General features: G+C 42.3%; 1 protein-coding gene across 3 annotated transcripts; it reads left to right on the plus strand.

The window, feature by feature from the left end:
- The first annotated feature begins 247 nt into the window (after positions 1-247).
- LOC102078349 (uncharacterized) lies at positions 248-15,460 on the plus strand. 3 transcript variants are annotated; one of them, XM_019352169.2, is made up of 13 exons: positions 248-1,293; positions 2,999-3,126; positions 7,106-7,262; positions 7,460-7,644; positions 7,872-8,013; positions 8,843-8,978; positions 9,070-9,250; positions 12,368-12,509; positions 12,874-13,017; positions 13,732-13,784; positions 13,882-13,929; positions 14,436-14,512; positions 14,803-15,460. In XM_019352169.2, exons 6-13 carry the CDS (start codon positions 8,880-8,882, stop codon positions 14,911-14,913), a joined length of 855 nt encoding a protein of 284 aa, XP_019207714.1. In that variant the 5' UTR covers positions 248-1,293; positions 2,999-3,126; positions 7,106-7,262; positions 7,460-7,644; positions 7,872-8,013; positions 8,843-8,879; the 3' UTR covers positions 14,914-15,460. The 3 variants fall into 3 exon arrangements, with proteins under 3 accessions (XP_019207714.1, XP_005459599.1, XP_019207715.1); XM_005459542.3 differs by lacking the exon at positions 248-1,293 and having other exon boundaries at positions 2,640-3,126; XM_019352170.2 differs by lacking the exons at positions 248-1,293; positions 2,999-3,126 and adding an exon at positions 3,601-4,621.
- Positions 15,461-15,704: the final 244 nt, after the last annotated feature.

Below are 15,704 nucleotides of genomic sequence, written 5' to 3' on the forward strand. Positions count from 1 at the left end.
TGCTCTACCTGCCTTTCTGTCATCCACCTGCCAGCGTGTTGCATCTGCTGGCCTCCACCACTTGCTAATGTTACTGAATCTGTAGAAGCTCCGCAATAGCCACTACCAAACAATTGAGTTATTTTAACACATCTCCCTTCATCTGGCCAATCCACCACTTTTCAGTGTTTATACCGTTACAGAAAAAAACAAAGAAAAACCCCCATTGGCCCACCGGGCAAATGTCCGGTATGCCCGATGGCCAGTCCAGCTATGACTTCACCGCTTTGTAAGAGATCGAGTACTCAGCATATGTCGTACCTGACTGTTGATCCAGGCCTTCTGGTTGGGGAACTTTCTGACTTGTGTGGTGGGCACAATATTGTCAACACAGATGCTGATGTACCCAGTCACATACTCAGGTTGAAACACATCCCAGTCTGTTTGGGCAGAGCAGTCCTGTAGGATGCACTCAGTCTCTGGGGTTCACAGTTTAACAGGTTTGGTGGCAGGGTTGGATTGTTTCAGTTTCTGCCTGTAAGCCAGGTACATGAACAAAGAGATGTGGTCACACTGTCCAAAGTGGGGGTGTGGTGCAGCCCTATATGCGTCATGTATGTTGCTGTAGACATGATCCAGGGTGTTCTTGTCACGGGTAGGAATGGCCACGTGTTGGTGGTATTTTGGAACTACAGCGCGTAAGTTGCGTTTATTAAAGTCACCAGCAACAATAAAAACAGAATCTAAATGAGTAGTCTCTAATGCACTGATGACGTCATAGAGTTTACGAAGTGCTGCTGCGGCGTCAGCTCGCGGCTGGATGTAAACAATGGCCAAAAACAGAGCTGAGAACTCCCGCGGCACTCCTATGAAAATAGGAGCTCAGCATTCTCTAATTTCCCGCTGTGTTGTGATCCTGGCTCGTTGTTTTCCAGAGACCTCACATTGGCTAACAAAATGCTGGGTAGCGGTGGTTGGCTAGCTCGAGCTTTTAGCATAGCATGAAGCTTACGTCAGCTTACGATAGCTTACGTCACCATCTCCGAAGCGCTACCGGTTACCGGGGCAAACAATGACTTGAAGCTCCGGTGGGAGGGTAAAGTCCAGAGGATTGTATGAGTTACTGATGTCAAGTTTTGCCTGTCTCGGGTATGTTAACAGTGCACAGCACTTATCCAGTGCAAAGAGAACAAAAAGTAAACAACAACAAACAAGTAGGCATCTGAGAGCGGAGCAAGCAAGCACGTCTGCCCCGAGGGGTGCCATGATACATTTAAGGAAAAGGAGTTGAAGATTCAGCGCCCATAAAAGAAGGTTTTGAAACGTCCCTGCCAGTCTTTTTCTTTGTTTGTTTTTGTGTGTCTCTGTCTGCTGTTTGTGCTTAAGGCTCTACACGCCAGGGCTTGCTTTGTGTTCTGTTCTGTTTTGCTTTCTATAATTTTAATCAATAAACTCTGTTTCAAGAACTCTGTTTTTTCCAGAGAATCTCTCTGAGTTGTTTGATTTTATTTGGATCTAAAAACCTGAATCTACAAGTGATTGGCTGGATAAAGTTCATCATTCAAAGTTCACACTTGTGACCTGACAAAAGCTACTCCAATGTTTACTCTCATTGTGTTTGCTCTCGTTGTGACTGCACAACTTATTTTGTGTAATCATGATTTCTATTTGAAAGCTGCTACTTGGAGTTGGTGTATTGTTTTTTCTTTTAGGTCAAGTCTCAAGCATTGAGACTCAAAACAGGGTTAACAAGACAGGTACAATGGCTGTATGAAATGCAAACAGTAGACTTTGTTTTGATGCAACAGAAAGTACATGAGTAACTTAAAACCAGACACAAACTCACTTAAGTGGAAAAAATGTAATTAAAAAGCTCTGAGCACTAACAATAATAAAACCCAACTCATGGAGTCTTGCTATCGCGGCCAATAACCGAGACTGTTCTAGTGAAGCTTCTCTGTGCCTGGTGGTCAGGTTATGGATGCATGGGGTTTCAGCCTTGAATGCAAGTTATTGAAATTAATCCAGGTAAAATTTGAACGAAAACAACAAAAGACCTTTTTTTTCTTTCACTGTCTGTCAGTTCCCTCAAACTGTATGAGGAATTACAACTTCTTGATGTTTGACACAGATGGAGATGCTGTTAAATGCAGATTTGCAGAGCCAGCTTATAATAACTTTGATTGTGATCCTTGTAATTATCCATCATTCCTCAGCATCTCACTTATTAGTAAAACTGTTAATCTAATGTTTATTGAGGCAGGTTTGTAGTTAACACAGAAAGTATTTTAAGTACAGCTGATGATGAGGGACTAAGGGAACACTGAATGACCTGGTGGTTTGTCCATAAAACTACTCATCTAAGATGACCACAAAGTAAAAGATCTCTCAGCAAAATTATGCAACATTTTAGGCACTATTGCCCCGATCAAATCAGTGAGCTGGGATTTTTTATTCTAAACATGAACTACTGTTACAGCAACAGACATGGACTACTGGTGCCCCACACAACAACTCAATGTCCACTATGTGAAGCAGCCAAACACACGTCTTTTTTTTTCTTCTTTTTTTTTAAATTTATTTGCTTATCATCGAAGCGAACTGGTATGTGGCAATAAAAGGTGAAAGAGAGAGTCTGCCCTTGTCAACAAGCATTATTGTTTTCAACAATTCACTGTCAATGCAGACGGACAAGGAGTCACTATGGCGCTCTCTGTGTAGCTCCTGCTGCTAATGGTCTGCAGGATGCAGGCTTCTTTCTTCAACGTCCAACAGGCTTATTTTTATGGCACAGGCACCTACTACACAAAACTCACTGAAGCTCTGTCATCAAGGGTGATCATTGGTTAATGGCAATGTGTCTGATGCAAGCCAGATCCTTTTATTTAGCAAAACTGTCATTAAGAGTTTTTGGTTTTTTTTTCTTGCATGTGCCTGGAATCTGGGTAAGATGCCAAGTGAAACTTGATATGAACGTTGTTTGAAATGTAAGTTAACAGGTTTTTACTTTTCTACGAAGGATCTCTCAGCTACTGTTTAGTACAATGCAATCCAGAACCAAACAGGACCAAGAGAGCTCACGACACGATCCAAGATACAAGCTGGAGAAGACCACCCCTGTTGTTTTCTTATTCAGGCAATTTCCAAGTTAGTACCTATATTATACCCTTTATAAATGAATATAATAAAAATGTAGAAATTAAAAAAAAAAAATGAAAAGAGAAATATACTATAGAAAACTACTCATGGTCCAAATATGGTCAAACCAACCCATCCATACATATACTATCACAGCCTGGGAGTGTATAACCATGAACACAGCTTCTAAGATCATGTTCTGTCACTGTCTCTGTGACTCTAGCTCACTATTCCTTTTTTTAATCCATGAATTAAAGCAGCACTGGTGAAAAGGGACTCCCACAGTTGCGAAGCAGTGAGCTGCAGATTGGTGCAACTGCAGCGCCCTGTAGTGACGCAACATAAACAACAATTCAGTGACTTGATTAAATACTTCTGATGTGATTTTTTTTTTTTTTTTTTTTTTTTTTTTTGCATTATGCATTTGAAAAAGTCATTGATGATGCCAGATATTTGATCTTGTACTGAAGAGGTGTTTGCTTACTTGTTTAGATTATTTAGTATTATTGTATTAGCAAATGGTGTTCTGGGCACATTTTCACTTTTGGTAGGACTTTAGGAAAACATTTCCATTAAGATAAAAGCAACAGTATTATCCATAAAAGTAATGAACTATAATGTGGCTAAGAAAAGTGTGGGTAATACATTTGTGGAGTAGCAGTCACTCTCCTTTGTCTTCTCCAGGTATTCATGTGTATCTAAGCAGCTGAACGCTACTTAAAGGTTCTGGAAGGGACCAAGGAGAAAGTTGGAAGCAGGAGTTCTTATTTGGAATTTGTAGGGCTATATCATTTTAAATCAGATATAGGGTTTATGTATACTTTGGAAAATAGTTTCAATCATAAAATATGATATAAAATGGTTTTGTGGCTTAATTGCCACTTTAGAAAATGTGGAAACAGCCGTGGCAGGTTATGAGCAAAGTGTGGCTCATCAGCAGCAGGATATTAAGGTTTTGGCAATTACTCAATTACTTCTGGTTTTATTTTGCTGCTGTTAGGTCACTAGTGCCCACAGAGCCGCTATATTAAGATTTGTAAATTAACATTTTGACTAATAAAAATAATAACATTTGGCATTTGTTAAATCTTAAATCTGTGAATCTCTTTAAAATAAGCCTTAAATGTCATGGCTGTGTGAGGGCAGGCAGAAATGCTGGACCCAAGAGCAGGACACACAGAGGCAAAGTGAACTTGTAGATACTCAGGTTTATTACTGATTGCAGGCAAAACAGAAAACTGGCTAAACTGGACATGCGACTAAACTGAACAGGCAGATGGAACACACAGTGAAAGACAAGGGATGAAGCGACACGGAACTAAGGGAGACTCTGACATAAATACACAGAAGACTAACGAAGGACATAGGAGCACACACATAACACAGCTGAGGACAATTACATATAACAAGACAGGGAGGACATGGAACTGAAAATACTGACTCAAGACGCGGACCTTAAACGTAACACACAGAGTCAGCCGAGAGGAGCACATGACGGGATGAGGTAAACACGGAACACAAGAAGTGGGAGCAAAGCACAATAACTCACATCACTAAATACACAGAGGGAGACACAGAGGGCAACAACACGGGGAGGGATCTAATAAACAATACTGAACAGAATAATGGGATGTGAGCAGCAGTACAACTGAGCAGTACAAGATTTAAAGTGGCAGTTAGTACAGTAATGCATGGAGTAAGGGTTTTTATTTTTATTTAAATACTAATAAAAATGAAGTGACCAGTGCAGAGTGTAGTATGTACTTGAGAAACTGTAGGAAATATTCTGTGTGCATCCTGTGGAGTTTGGTGTGTGTGTGTGTGTGTGTGTGTTTAAGTGTTGTGGTTGAGGTGTCAAATGGCTTGATGGTAGAAGCTGTTTTTGAGTCTTGTAGACAGACTCCTGTAACATCTGCCAGATGGTAACAAGAACAGCTAGTGTGCTGGGTGGCTGTGGTCCTTGATGATGCTGTGTGCTTTGCAGAGGCACCGTTGAAGACAGATGTCCTGAGTGGAAGGAACCCTCATGCCAGTGATGCGCTCTGCTGCCTTCACCACCCTCTGTAGTGATTTTCGGTTGCTGGCAGAGCAGCTTCCATACCAAACTGTAATGCAGCTAGTCAGCAAGCTCTCAACATACAGACCTGGATGACCTCTAATTTCCTACTTTTAAATTCAGATAAAACTGAGGTCATTGTACTTGGGACTAAAAATCTTAGAAATATGGTATCTAACCAGATTCTTACTCTGGATGGCATTAGATTGGCCTCCAGTAACACTGTGAGGAAACTTGGGGGTAGGGGTGGGCGGTATAAACGGTATACGGTAGAATCTATATAAATTTGGCCAACGGTAGAGATTTTGACTATACCGCTCTACCGCGATAGCGCATGTTGATGGTGTCATCAAGCTGCGGCTGTTTTGGTTGAAAGCATTGCAGCATCTGCAAACAACATCATCTGCAAATTATGCCGGGCAACAGTAATAGCAAAGAGACGAAGCACTTTTGGAATATAGGGAAAGCCAAAAACTGTGCTTCCTGCACTTCCGTGCCATTGATTCATTAATGCTGAATTCTATCACAGCTGCTCTGTTCCCATGTCATTGCAGTATATTAATGATTAACCTCGTATTGTGGATGGATTATCTCAGTTATTCTCCTAACTGAAGTTTGGTCCGTTTACAGCATCCTGCCATGCGATTGCATTTGTCCATAACCACCAGAAACCCTCACGTTAACCTTTATCGATTGGAAAAAAGTTAGCATTCATCCTTCAGCTTCACTGTGCTAATGTTATGCTAACATAGCTGTGTTGCTAGCGATCACATAGCACATCATTATATACCAGCTAGCCCAACTTCAGTAACCCTACAAACGTCACTGCTGTTTAGTTTTCTGTCTTCATTTATGTCGGAAGTGATAGCAGAGCTGTACGTTTTAATTTTTTCAGAAATCTCTGTCAGAGCATGGTACATCATGCTTAGGTAACTAGCGAAACTAGCAAAGCTAACTTCCTGCTAACTTCTAACTCCGTTAAATTTAATAAATTCTGTTTTCATGGATGCCTGGATGTTAAAGCAGCAATGCTGATCATTTCATTAAAGATGAAAGAATTTAGACAGTTTTTAATTCTCAGTGATGCCACAGTGTTCGTTTGACTTTGGGACCTGAAGCAGAGGGAGTTTTGGACCCAGATTACTCCGCAAGGCTCCTGACTACGGCAGCCGTAATGCTTCGGCAATCCATCAAGCGGTGCGCCTTCATAGCTCACCAAAGTCGTACTAAAACATTTTTTGAGAGATTTGTGGATGCCGTGTACTACATAAAATCGGTTCGAGGTCAGTAAGCACAACCAGAATTCATACATAAGGCACACTGTCGATTTTTGAAAAATTAAAGGATTTTAAGTGTGCCTTATAGTGTGTAAAATACGTTATACAGAAGAAAAAAATATTGCGATATATATCGTTACCGCACATGCTTCAAGTTATACCGTGATATGGATTTTGGGCCATATTGCCCAGCCCTACTTGGAGGGTCATTTTCGATTAGCATATGTCCTTCAATGTGCATATTAAACAAACATGTAGGACTGCATTTCTTAAAGTCCACACATGTTGCTGTATAAAACAGGTGATATTTCATAGGAATAGAAGACTCAAAGCTTAAGACCCTTTTCAACAACCTCTGCTGTGGTTGTAAATGAGAAAATGCTTACAAAAATGATGATTTTTATGAGGCTTGGATTAAAAAGTAGTTTCAATGTTTGTATTTTCTGTTTAGAAAGTAATCTCATACTGACATACTTGCATTCACTGCCTTCCATCACAAGAGCTTGAAATATTTCCTCATACCAGGTTTAACGGTTTAGCATCGAAGCGAGTTGGTATGTGGGAAACAAAAGGCAAGTAAAACAGCAGAGTGAGTTAGAGAGAGGCTGTCTTTGCAAGTGAGTGTATTGTTTTTAACAATTTACTGTCATTGTAGAGACAGACAAGGAGTCACTATGTCGCTGTCCGTGTGGCTTCTTCTGCTATTGGTCTGCAGCACACAGGCTTCTGACTTCTTCAACGTACAACAAGCTTATTTTTATGGCACTGGGACCTACTACACAAAAGTCACTGAAATAAATGGATCTGTCCTGGTATGTACAGTTTCTTCTTTTTATCTTTAAATTTGTTGTGTGTGGTTTTTTTCTTTTTTATTTAAATGTAGAAAAGTCAAGTAAACATGTATTCACTGTAAATCTACAGTTTATACCATTGTTTGTTTTTGTTTAAATATGTTACCTTTTTAGATAAAGTATACTTAGGCAAATACATATTCACTATAAATTTACAGCTGAGGGCTCGCTATGTGCTGAACAGCCACAACTGCTATGCTACTTACTCATATGGTTGCCAAAATAGCAGTTGTGGGTATGAGCTCTATCAGTTCAACAAGGTCGATAAGGAGAGCAGTGGAGAGTGGTGTCAGATGGAGTACATCTATATTCTGCCGACTTTCAGCAATGTGTACACAATAGCGTGAGTACTCCTTGATATAGTACAAAATCAAATTAAACTGTCATGGTTGTATTTTAACTGCAGGACCACAGGAAAGCACCTTTGTGGTGCTACAAAAAATAAAATAACTAATTAAAGATCAGCTGATGATTTATTAACATATATCGTTTTCGAGTTTGATATTTGTAAATACTTTCTATACAAAGTAAAGCATAATGTAAACTGACTCCCACAAATTTGCACTGAAGGTACTCTGGTGGTGACTGGATAAATGGTATAAAAAAACAATATCACATCATGGAGAACTGAAGCATGGCTTGAACTGAGAAAACGTTCCGACACAGGCAAAGCAAACTCGTCACCCCAGACCACCATCATCCCAGTTATTAGGTAAGCTTATTCACTGTCTGTGCCTCTGTTATGCCTCTACTCGCGGCAAATATGTTGAAACAGTCGTGCTCTTCCCTGTCAAAAGTGTTCACAGTATGACAGAAAAATCTGAATTATAGAAGGACACATGTTAATGTTTCCATGTAGAACAGAGGTCCAGTCACACAAAGCAAAAACTTTTAATTTCTTATTTTTTAGCCCTTATTTTTCCAGGAACTTCATTAAAAATCGGAAAAGGGACAAAACGGCGCAACAAGAAAAGTAGAGTTCTACTTCAGTGACGTCATTGGGTGTAGGTGATACCTGATGGGCGGCAATCAGGCTGTAGTTGACAGGCAGCTGAAGCAGCCACATCCTCAGTATCCAGATGAATATCTTATTTTTAAAACATGCACTGAACAGTTTTTACACTCAAAAAAAATGAAATTGGGTGGTTGCTACATGCACAAGATCCAAACTTGTAATTTGAACTAAATAATTCCATGTTTCTATGGTGAACGTAATTAAATCATGTAGCATCTGCATGAAATTCAGCAACTTAATTTGTTCTTGTTGAGATGACATGATACAATCTAGTAAAAGTGGCTGGATCCAGACAACTAACCATAGGTTTCTATTCTCCTTGTATCTATCTACTATTGTATCTATCTACTATTGTATCTTCCCTGGTGAACGTTGTTTTTATCCACTGGGCTGATGAGAACAGTCAAGGTTTCTATTTCTGACTAGCCAGCATGCTAATGCTAACCTAGTCAATATAGAGAGAACTGCGTACAATATGATCCACAAGCATAAACAAAAATTTACAACAACTTTCTCTCTTTTTCAGAGTTCCTTCAAACTGTCAGACAAATGTCAGCTTGTTGATGTTTGACCCTGATGGGGATGAGGTTAAATGCCGATACGGAAACACACCATCAGAGTGTAACCCTTGTGATCCACCGTCTGTCCTCAGCCTCTCATCAGTGAGTATTGCTTTCAATCTAATGTCAAATTAGACAGTTTGATTTGTGGATAGTTTGATTTGACCTCATATTCTTTTTCATCCTCTTGCAGTCCTCTTGTACTCTGTCATTCAGCCCCACCAGCAGCAGTAATGAAGGTCCGTATGCAGTACAGGTGATGATGGAAGACTTTCCCATGAAGAACATCACACTGACTCAAACCAACGGGTCACAGACTATAATAACTACCAAGGATGCCATTGGCAAAATACCAGTCCGGTTTGTTTTGCTAGGTATGGTTCCATATTTTAATAATCTTTGGAGTTACAATGATACCAATGATCTGCTGTAAGTTAAAATCTGTCCAGTGTTCATCACCAACCTGAACCTTCTCAAAAACTAACAGACTGATGTTAGCCAAAGGTCATTCCAGTTTCATGACCTCCTTTATTAATTTGGCGATATGAAATTGCCCCTGGTGAGAGGCGGCGGGCTGGGGTAGGTATTCTAATATCCCCTCGGCTTGCTGCCGGTACGTTGGAGTTTTTCCCGGTGGATGAGAGGGTTTGTTCCCTGTGCCTCAGGGTCGGGGAACGGGTCCTGACTGTCATCTGCGCTTATGCGCCGAGTGGCAGTTCAGAGTACCCAGCCTTCTTAGAGTCAGGCGGGGGGGGTGGACGGTGCCCCACCTGGAGACTCTGTTGTCCTGCTGGGAGACTTCAATGCTCACGTGGGTAACAACAGCGAGACCTGGACGGGCGTGATTGGGAGGAACGGCCTCCCTGATCTGAATCCAAGTGGTGTTTTGTTATTGGACTTCTGTGCAAATCACAGTTTGGCCATAACGAACACCTTGTTCGAACATAAGAGTGTCCATAAGCGCACGTGGCACCAGGACGCTCTAGGCCGCAGGTCGATGATCGATTTTGTAATCGTATCACCAGACCTGCGACCATATGTTCTGGACACTCGGGTAAAGAGAGGGGCTGAGCTGTCAACTGATCACCACCTGGTGGTGAGTTGGATCAGGTGGCGGGGGAGGACACTGGACAGACCCGGTGCACCTAAACGCGTAGTGAGGGTGTGCTGGGAACATCTAGCAGAGGCCCCAGTCCGCGAGATCTTCAGCGCACACCTCCGGCAGAGCTTCAACAGCATTCCGAGGGAGACTGGGGACATTGAGTCCGATTGGACCATGTTCAGCGTCTCCATCGCCGAAGCTGCTGCATTGAGCTGCGGCCGCAAGGTGGTTGGTGCCTGCCGTGGTGGTAATCCCCGAACCAAATGGTGGACACCAGAGGTGAAGGGAGCCACCAGGCTGAAGAAGGAGTCCTATCGGGCTTGGTTAGCCTGTGGGACTCCGGAGGCTGCCGACAGGTATCGACAGGCCAAGCGGAATGCCGCTCGGTCAGTGGCTGAAGCAAAAACTCGGGTGTGGGAGGAGTTCGGAGAGGCCATGGAAAAAGACTTTCGGACTGCATCGAAGAGATTCTGGCAAACCGTCAGGCGTCTCAGGAGGGGAAAGCGGTGCTCTACCTGCACTGTGTATAGTGCTGGCGGAGCGCTGCTGACGTCGACTGAGAAAATTGTCAGGCGGTGGAAGGATTACTTCGAGGACCTCCTTAATCCCACTGACACGTCTTCCGAGGAGGAAGCAGAGTCTGGGGATGAGGGGAACGACCCGCCAATTTCCGGGGGCGAGGTCACTGAGTCAGTTAAACAACTCCTTGGTGGCAGAGCCCCTGGTGTTGATGAGGTCCGCCCCGAGTTCCTGAAGGCTCTGGACGTTGTAGGGCTGTCCTGGTTGACACACCTCTACAATGTTGCGTGGAGATCAGGGGCAGTACCCCTGGACTGGCAGACCGGGGTGGTGGTCCCCATCTTTAAGAAGGGAGACCGGAGGGTGTGTTCCAACTACAGGGGGATCACACTCCTCAGCCTCCCTGGGAAAGTCTATGCCAGGGTGCTGGAAAGGAGAGTTTGTCCGCTAGTCGAACCTCAGATACAGGAGGAACAATGCGGTTTTCGTCCTGGTCGCGGAACACTGGACCAGCTCTTTATCCTCTCAAGGATACTTGATGGTGCATGGGAGTTTGCCCAACCAGTCTACATGTGTTTTGTGGACTTGGAGAAGGCATTCGACCGTGTCCCTCGGGGTGTCCTGTGGGAGGTGTTGTGGGAGTATGGGGTGTCTGGCCCATTGCTATGGGCCATTCGATCCGTATACAACCGTTGCAAGAGTTTGGTTCGCATTGCCGGCAATAAGTCGGACTCGTTCCCGGTGGGTGATGGGCTCCGCCAGGGCTGCCCTTTGTCACCGGTTCTGTTCATAATTTTTATGGACAGGATTTCTAGGCACAGACAAGTGGCGGGGGGCCTTCACTTCGGTGGCCTCAGAATCTCATCTCTGCTTTTTGCGGATGATGTGGTTCTGTTGGCTTCATCAGGTGAAGGCCTCCAGCTCGCACTGGAATGGTTCGCAGCCGAGTGTGAAGCAGCGGGAATGAGGATCAGCACCTCCAAATCTGAGGCCATGGTTCTCAGCCGGAAAAGGGTGGAGTGCCCACTCCTGGTCCGGGATGAGTTCCTGCCCCAAGTGGAGGAGTTCAAGTATCTCGGGGTCTTGTTCGTGAGTGATGGGAGAAGGGAGCCGGAGATCGACAGACGGATTGGTGCCGCGGCTGTAGTGATGCGGACGCTGCACCGGTCCGACGTGGTGAAGAGGGAGCTGAGTGTAAAAGTGAAGCTCTCAATTTACCGGTCGATCTACGTCCCTACCCTCACCTATGGCCACGAGCTGTGGGTAGTGACCGAAAGAACGAGATCGCGGATACAAGCGGCAGAAATGAGCTTCCTCCGAAGGGTGGCTGGCCTCTCCCTTAGAGATAGGGTGAGAAGTTCGGCCATCTGGGAGGGGCTCAGAGTAGAGCCGCTGCTCCTCCACATCGAAAGGAGCCAGTTGAGGTGGTTCGGGCATCTGACAAGGATGCCTCCTGGGCGCCTCCTGGGTGAGGTGTTCCGGGCATGTCCCACCGGGAGGAGGCCCCCGGGGCAGACCCAGGACACGCTGGAGAGATTATATCTCTCGGCTGGCCTGGGAACGCCTTGGTGTTCCCCCAGATAAGCTGGAGGAGGTGGCTGTGGAGAGGGAGGTCTGGGCTTCTCTGCTTAGGCTGCTGCCCCCACGACCCGGCCTCGGATAAAGCGGATGAAGATGGATGGATGGATGGATGGATATGAAATTCACACACAGAAAGATAGTTGAACACCAATTACACAAGAATTTACTCTCTGGACACCCAGCAGATGCAGAGGTATTTTGGTGCTGCTGATCAAAGAACAGAAACATCTCATTTATGGACATGCTAGGAAGTACACCACAAAACATTGTTGTTTCTGTCATTTTTCAGTTGATTCTGCAGTGCCATCCTGCACAGAAGGAGACTTTCTGCCCAACTTCCTGCCTCCAACCCCAGCCCACAGAGCTCAGCTCTACACTAATGTCAGTCAAACTCTGGAAATCAGCATCAGTGCAGAAGCAAAAAACTCTACGTAAGTTAAAGTAAAAGATTTTAAAGATGTTGAAGGGACAATGTTAATGGGTTTGTGGTGAAATTGTGCTGAAATTTTCAAGTGATAAGTTGAAATAGTCTGACAGTCAAAAAAGGCATTATCAATATACTACTGCTGTAGCTCGAAAAAATAGATTAAAAACATTAAATTAAAAAAATGAAACTTAAATAAAATGTTTTGGAAATGTCACTTGAGCTTTTTGCTTTTCGGTTCGTTGACGGTTTCCGAGCTGTTGCAGGCTGTGCAACATTATTGACAATATCAATGGAAAAGCAGCAGTAGACATGTACGTAGGAACATTTTTTGAAATGTAAGTGAACAGATTTTTACTTTTTATACGAAGGATCTCTGAGCTACTGTTCAGTGGGCCGTACAATGTAATCCAGAATCAAACAGGACCAGGAGAATTCACCCTGATGTGGACACCATCCAAGATACAAGCTGGAGAAGACCACCCCTGTTGTTTTGTTATTCAGGCAATTTCCAAGTTAGTACCTACATTATACCCTTTTAAAATGAATATAAGAAAATTGTAGAAATTAGAAAAATGAAAATGAAAAGAGAAATATACTATAGAAAACTACTCATGGTCCAAACATGGTCAAACCATCCCATCCATATAAATACTATCACAGCCTGGGAGTGTATGACTGCTTCTGGCACATGCTCAAACTTCTTTAATACCTATTTCACACATACCCAGTCTCATTGGCTGCCCACACACCCAATACTTTTATTACTGTCAGAAGTGGGATGGTCTTAAATGGAAATCTGTATTTGACAATTCAGTCTCTCTATGTGTGAACCTCTTCACTGCAGGCTGAGGGAAGATTTCTGCCTTTGCATGGGCCCATTATGAAATTGAGAAACTAGATATTTCATGATAATGACAAAACTCCACTATTTAACCAGTGTAAGTTAGATGATATACCAGCGCTAACAATAATAATAGCTTGTTTAAAGAATCTGCACACAGCTTACTATGAAGAAATTGTTAACTACTGCATATCTGGAAACGCTGAAGTCACTTTCTACTTGTCCGTCTTTGTTGTGTTTCAATCATGAACTCAAATGTGAAAAACAAAACAAAACATCAGATTTCCATGAACTATTATAAACTTTGAAATATATTGTCTGTATTCAAAGTTCTTTCTTTGCTTATCTTCAAAAATGTAAAGAATAAGCTGATTTATTTCCACAGTGGAACCAAGTATCACTCTGAGCTTCGATGCATAGTTGTGAGTGTTGATATCAGTGAGTACAACTTTTCTTTGTTTTAATGTCAACAGTTATTTACTGGATTGATAGCGTTCACTAACAACCTTTTTTTTAAACTTATATTTGTGTACAGAATTATCAACACCAACACCAACACCTACTCCAGCCAACACACCAGTTTGTGAGTAATTCATGAGACTTAGTCCAGCTTGACAGATTTGGGGCAACAGTGACTTGTTTGTTTCAGTTAACTCATAGCTGTTAAGCAAAGCCTAGAAGTTAATGTAAAGTAAGTTAGGGAGTAACAAATGTTATACAGGAGTGGTGAAATTTTAGGGACTTTTATGTCATCTAGCTAGGAAGCTAACTTGCAGTGTGAATAATGATTAGCCAAGTTCCTGGATTAAATCTTTTATGGTGTTAAATTTACCTTGTACATCTACCATTGTGTTTTATCTAAACATAAGATCCACTGATTTTTGTCAAATGCAGCTGCTTGCAGCAATGTTAACTGTGTAAAGCAGAGACATTATTATGGACAGATTACAACACACTGTATGACTGGTTTACCAGTCACAAAATTATAAATGGATTTAGGAAAAATTGTTTTTCACGTTTTGAGTGATCTCGGATTAAACAGACAGAAGACAATTCTGACCTATAACATGGAATTTTTTGTGTTTGTAGATGTTGCAGGTCTGAGCATGAAGCTTTCCTCTTTGGTGGGCTTGTCTCAGATTGATAAGGACACCCTCCTAAATCAGGTTAGTCTGTTCTTATCTCATCTGAATTCTTAGTACTTGGGGAAAACTGAAAAAAAAATCTTAATCCCAGACTGATATTTTATAGATTAAAAAATGCTAAATGTTTGTGTTTTCTTGTGCTCTGCTCTAAACACTAAAGATCCTAGTCTAACTCATTGGCATTCCCGGTGTGCCTGATAGTGACATTTTGTCCACATAATGAGGCATAAGGACCCAGTGGACCTGAGTGTAGCTTACACTAAGCAGAGAAAGTAGTGACTCTAACTCAGTCTTCCTTTTTTAATCCATAGATTAAAGCAGCACTCGTGAAAAATGGACTCCCACAGGATGTCATTCTACAGCTGAGAAGCAGTGACCCGCAGATTGGTGCAACTGCAGCGCCCTCTAGTGGTGCAACATAAACAACTCAGTGACTAGTGTGTGATGTCTGCTGAGGGTTAATAATATACTTCTGATATGACTTCTCCGCATGAGCAAGTTTTGAATTTGAAAAAAATCAGTTGATCAATTGATGATGCCAGATGTTGGTTGTTGTACTGACAGAGGTGTTTCTTTTAGATTTAGTATTATTGTGTTAGCAAATGGTGTTCTGGGCACATTTCCAATTTAGGTAGGACTTTAGGAAAACATTTCCATATTAAGATAAAGAGACAGTATTGTCCATAAATGTAATTTACTATGATGTGGCTATGAAAAGTGTGAATAATATATTTGTGGAGTAGCAGTCACTGTCCTTTATCTCTCTGGGGTATTCATGTGTATCTAGGAAATTTAACGCTACTTAAAGGTTCTGGGAGGGACCAAGGAGGAAGTTTGGTGCTTGGATATTTTTTTTTAGCTGTTATTGGGGATTTTTAACATTAAATTGTTTTAATTCAGATATAAGGTTTGTGTATACCTTGGCTGATTGTTTTAATCATAAAATATGATATAAAATGGTTTCATGGCTTAATTGCTGTTTCGGAAAGTGTGGAAACACACCCGGTAGGTTATGAGCAAAGTGTGGCTCATTAGGTGAAAGTCATCACACACAAATGGAGACCACGTGTAAAAGTGGTGAACCTACTCAGGAGTGACTGGCCAACCAAAATTACTTCAAGAGCACATCGTCAACTCATCCAGAGGTCACAAAATAACCTAGAACAACATTAAATAACTGAGACATGAGAAGCCTGTGGTTAAGTTCAGAGGA

This window comes from Oreochromis niloticus, linkage group LG3, assembly GCF_001858045.2.
Source record: "Oreochromis niloticus isolate F11D_XX linkage group LG3, O_niloticus_UMD_NMBU, whole genome shotgun sequence".
Taxonomy (NCBI): domain Eukaryota; kingdom Metazoa; phylum Chordata; class Actinopteri; order Cichliformes; family Cichlidae; genus Oreochromis; species Oreochromis niloticus.